The sequence below is a fragment of the Loa loa genome, assembly GCF_000183805.2.
Source record: "Loa loa unplaced genomic scaffold supercont3.128, whole genome shotgun sequence".
In the NCBI taxonomy this organism is placed as follows: domain Eukaryota; kingdom Metazoa; phylum Nematoda; class Chromadorea; order Rhabditida; family Onchocercidae; genus Loa; species Loa loa.
Window position 1 is genome coordinate 1 of NW_018108308.1, and position 3224 is coordinate 3224.

General features: G+C 32.9%; 1 protein-coding gene across 1 annotated transcript in view; it reads right to left on the reverse strand.

The window, feature by feature from the left end:
• Positions 1 to 499: 499 nt before the first annotated feature.
• The window catches only part of LOAG_17785 (hypothetical protein), a 5792-nt gene continuing 3067 nt past the window's right edge, over positions 500 to 3224 (reverse strand). The window contains exons 4-8 of the mRNA XM_020450447.1: positions 2635 to 2753; positions 2067 to 2273; positions 1581 to 1750; positions 1131 to 1393; positions 500 to 795 (exon numbers count right to left, since the gene is read on the reverse strand). Of these exons, the coding sequence (XP_020305876.1) occupies positions 1249 to 1393; positions 1581 to 1750; positions 2067 to 2273; positions 2635 to 2753 (641 nt within the window). The 3' untranslated portion in view covers positions 500 to 795; positions 1131 to 1248. The remainder of the gene's footprint in view (positions 796 to 1130; positions 1394 to 1580; positions 1751 to 2066; positions 2274 to 2634; positions 2754 to 3224) is intronic.

The following is a 3224-nucleotide window of genomic DNA, read 5'->3' on the forward strand; positions in this document are numbered from 1 at the left end:
GATGAATCCTCTCAGGCAATTATTGCAATCATTTATGCTTATCAAAATATATATATTTATTTACAGATCATAAATTATCTTTACATTCTTTAAGCTTGAAAACCTATACCTATAAATTCTAGAATTCTGTATAAACTTCATTGAAAAAACCACATATCCCACAAAACGTACAAATACATGCAACATGAAATAAGCTTATTCTGTGGTATCCTGAAGGAATACTACACAAATGTAAAATATGACAGCCACCAACATCTGGTTTCATAATCCTTAACAAATAATATTCAAAAACAGTAAAAGTAGCTATCAGTTGTAACATTTATTAAACTCCCTTACCAAAGTTTATAAATTCTGTCCTACTTTTTTCCTCTCTTTCAAGACATTCTTTATTGGACCGAAGAATGTCATAATTTCAAGTATGGCCATTCTCTTTCTTCCAAATATTGCTATCTGTTACAAGATTTTTTCCATCAAGTTTCTTCAATTAAACATATTTGGTCGGCTATATTAATGCAAAGGGACGAAAAATCGCAAAAAATTTACAATTTGTTAAGTTTCGAAACTTCATTCACATTCAGACAAGAAAAAACATAAAAGCAATAAATGGAAACAATCAATAGGAAGACCACAAAGCATATCAATAAGCAATCAAATGTGCAAAAGACAGGTATGAATTAAGTTGCTTGACCAGAAAACGATGGCATCGAGCGCATTGACGGTATTGGACTGCTGGAGGCATACACAGGACTATAGCCACCGCTACTGAAGCCCTCTTTATTGAAGAAAAATCGGAAACTGCAATTATAACTTTTATAAACTTCACTCAACTCATTAAATTATCCACAGTCTCAACAAAAACCTGCAAGTTTAAGTAGTTTACTTCGGTGATATATCTAATTACAGTCCTTTAATGGCTAGCTTGTGTACTATTTGATTTATTAGGGAACTAATTCACGAACTGAACTAGACTAATCCTACATGCCCTCTCCAAATTCTGAACAAAGTGCAAAAACAGTGCTTAGGAATCAACAGTTCCCCATGAATACCATCAAAAACATTATCGATTATATCATGAACAGCAAACTTTCATGTTTCATACAAAAAGATCCGGAATTAAAGTTTCAAAATACCTTTTTATAACTTCCACGAGATTCTTTAATAATCGGCAGATTCTCAAGACTTCATGTTAACTAGTCTTTATCGTCCTTCCATAGTGTAAGCTGCATATGAAACAATTGAAAAACATAGTTACTTCTTCTGTAACTTTTTATAAAGTAAAGCATACAACTTTCGCACGCCGCTTTCTTTTCGCTCATATTTCCACGGATACAATTTCTCTTCAGGCTCTCTGTTGATTGGTCCATAAACAACATATTCTTCTGTTTGAACAGATCTGAAATTGCACTGATGAAAATTTCAAAACAAATCACACGGTTGATCTTTACATAATTGAATGGTCTCCCCATTACATTTCATTGCACTATCACTGTTATTTTATAACCATATTTTGAGACAACATTAAAAAAGGTATTCTTCAAATTAAATTAAACCTTCATTAAACCCGAAATTTTTGAAGATACCTATCAAATTCTCTGCTGGAGTCACTTGCAACAGATTCCCGTCTGCGTGATGGTCGCAATTGTTCAAGCTCCTCTTCCAATTCCAAAACTTTGCCTTTCAGCAAATTTTTCTCTTGCAGTACTTCACGTAGCTCTGACAAAGTGAACCTAGGAGCATTATCACTGTCATCCTGGAAATACTTCACTAAAAGAAATATGGAAAAACATAAGATAACCTGAAATTCTGATTTTTGCCAACCGTCAATCACAGCTTCCATGTACAAAGGTAAACTGATTATTGTTAAAAAAAAATGCCCTGCTTGGGAACGAATTGAACCGGAAAGACCTAGTTGCGAACAAGAATTTTCGAAAAGTTGGTGTGAAGACATATCATAAAACCTTTTTCCGAATTGGGAAAAATCGTGTAGACATATGGGAGCGCATGTCTTACAACATGTTCGAAACGTAAACTTTTGCCAAAAATTGCATGAAAAAGATAAAAGATACCATTTGACATTGCTGCAAATCTTTGCATTGTCGAGTAGCATCTTTGAATAATTTCGTTAGCTTAATATTAGCTTCTTCAGTTAGCTGCAGTCTTTTAATAATTTCACTTTTCTCTTCCACCAACATTCTTCCGTGCTTTTGTAACGATGCATTCTTCCGTAAAAGTTCTTCATTTTGACGAATCAATTTTTCAACACTGTTGTGCAACTGAAAGACAGATAATAGATTCTAGCATAAAAATTATGATGTACAGAAGTAGACGAAGATTTATATTGTGACAGAAGTAGGATAGAAGTCACTGAAGTCTTCCGATTTTTAAAAACACGGCATTAAAATAGGGTACCGAATACTTCACCAGCAACAAAAGTTATCCAGGTCTTTTCAAATCTAACGAAGGTTAAATGGATCAACGAAGAGAGAAACTGTGCAGGCATTAAAAATCCAAAAAGATTCCAGGTAAATACAAATGCTGGAAATTTCAAAATTCTTGTTGTTTAAATAATACTAGGCGCTGGCTGTTTTCTTTCATTTCATAAGTAGTCGAAACACTAATGAAGAGTTAACTTACATTTTCAACTTCACAGCTATAAGTACTGATATCTTTTTGTAATTCTTTTATTTGCTCTTTTTGTTTACTAGAGAGCTCTCGTAGTTCCAGCAACATTTTTAGATCTTCATCGCGAGTTGCTGAAATAATAATCAGTCCAGTTATTATTTTATTATCATAATGACCTTTCATAATAATCATTCCGGTTGTCGTTATTTTATTATTATAATAAACTTTCTTTGAACGACTTCTGGAATTCTGACTAGTTCAAAGATTTGTTGCATTTGCTGGATTAGAGTAGCAAGAAAGATTAAACATAAAAATATCTGACAAGAAAATGTAAAATAAATTTCTGTAACGAATTTGGATGACGGTCAATGAGGGAACTCATATGTTATATGAAGACAAACTTAAAATTCAATGAGTTCCAAAAAAAAAAAAGGTTTACTACGCATTGAAAATTTGATGGAACCTAGAGAAAACGGCACTTATTAACACCGATGAAAAAATGAATGATTACTGGATTTTTTTTTTTTAAACCAAGAGTCTCGCCCATCTTTCCAGGTACAAAAAGGAGAAAAGGACTTTCGATGTTCCAGATACAATGAATA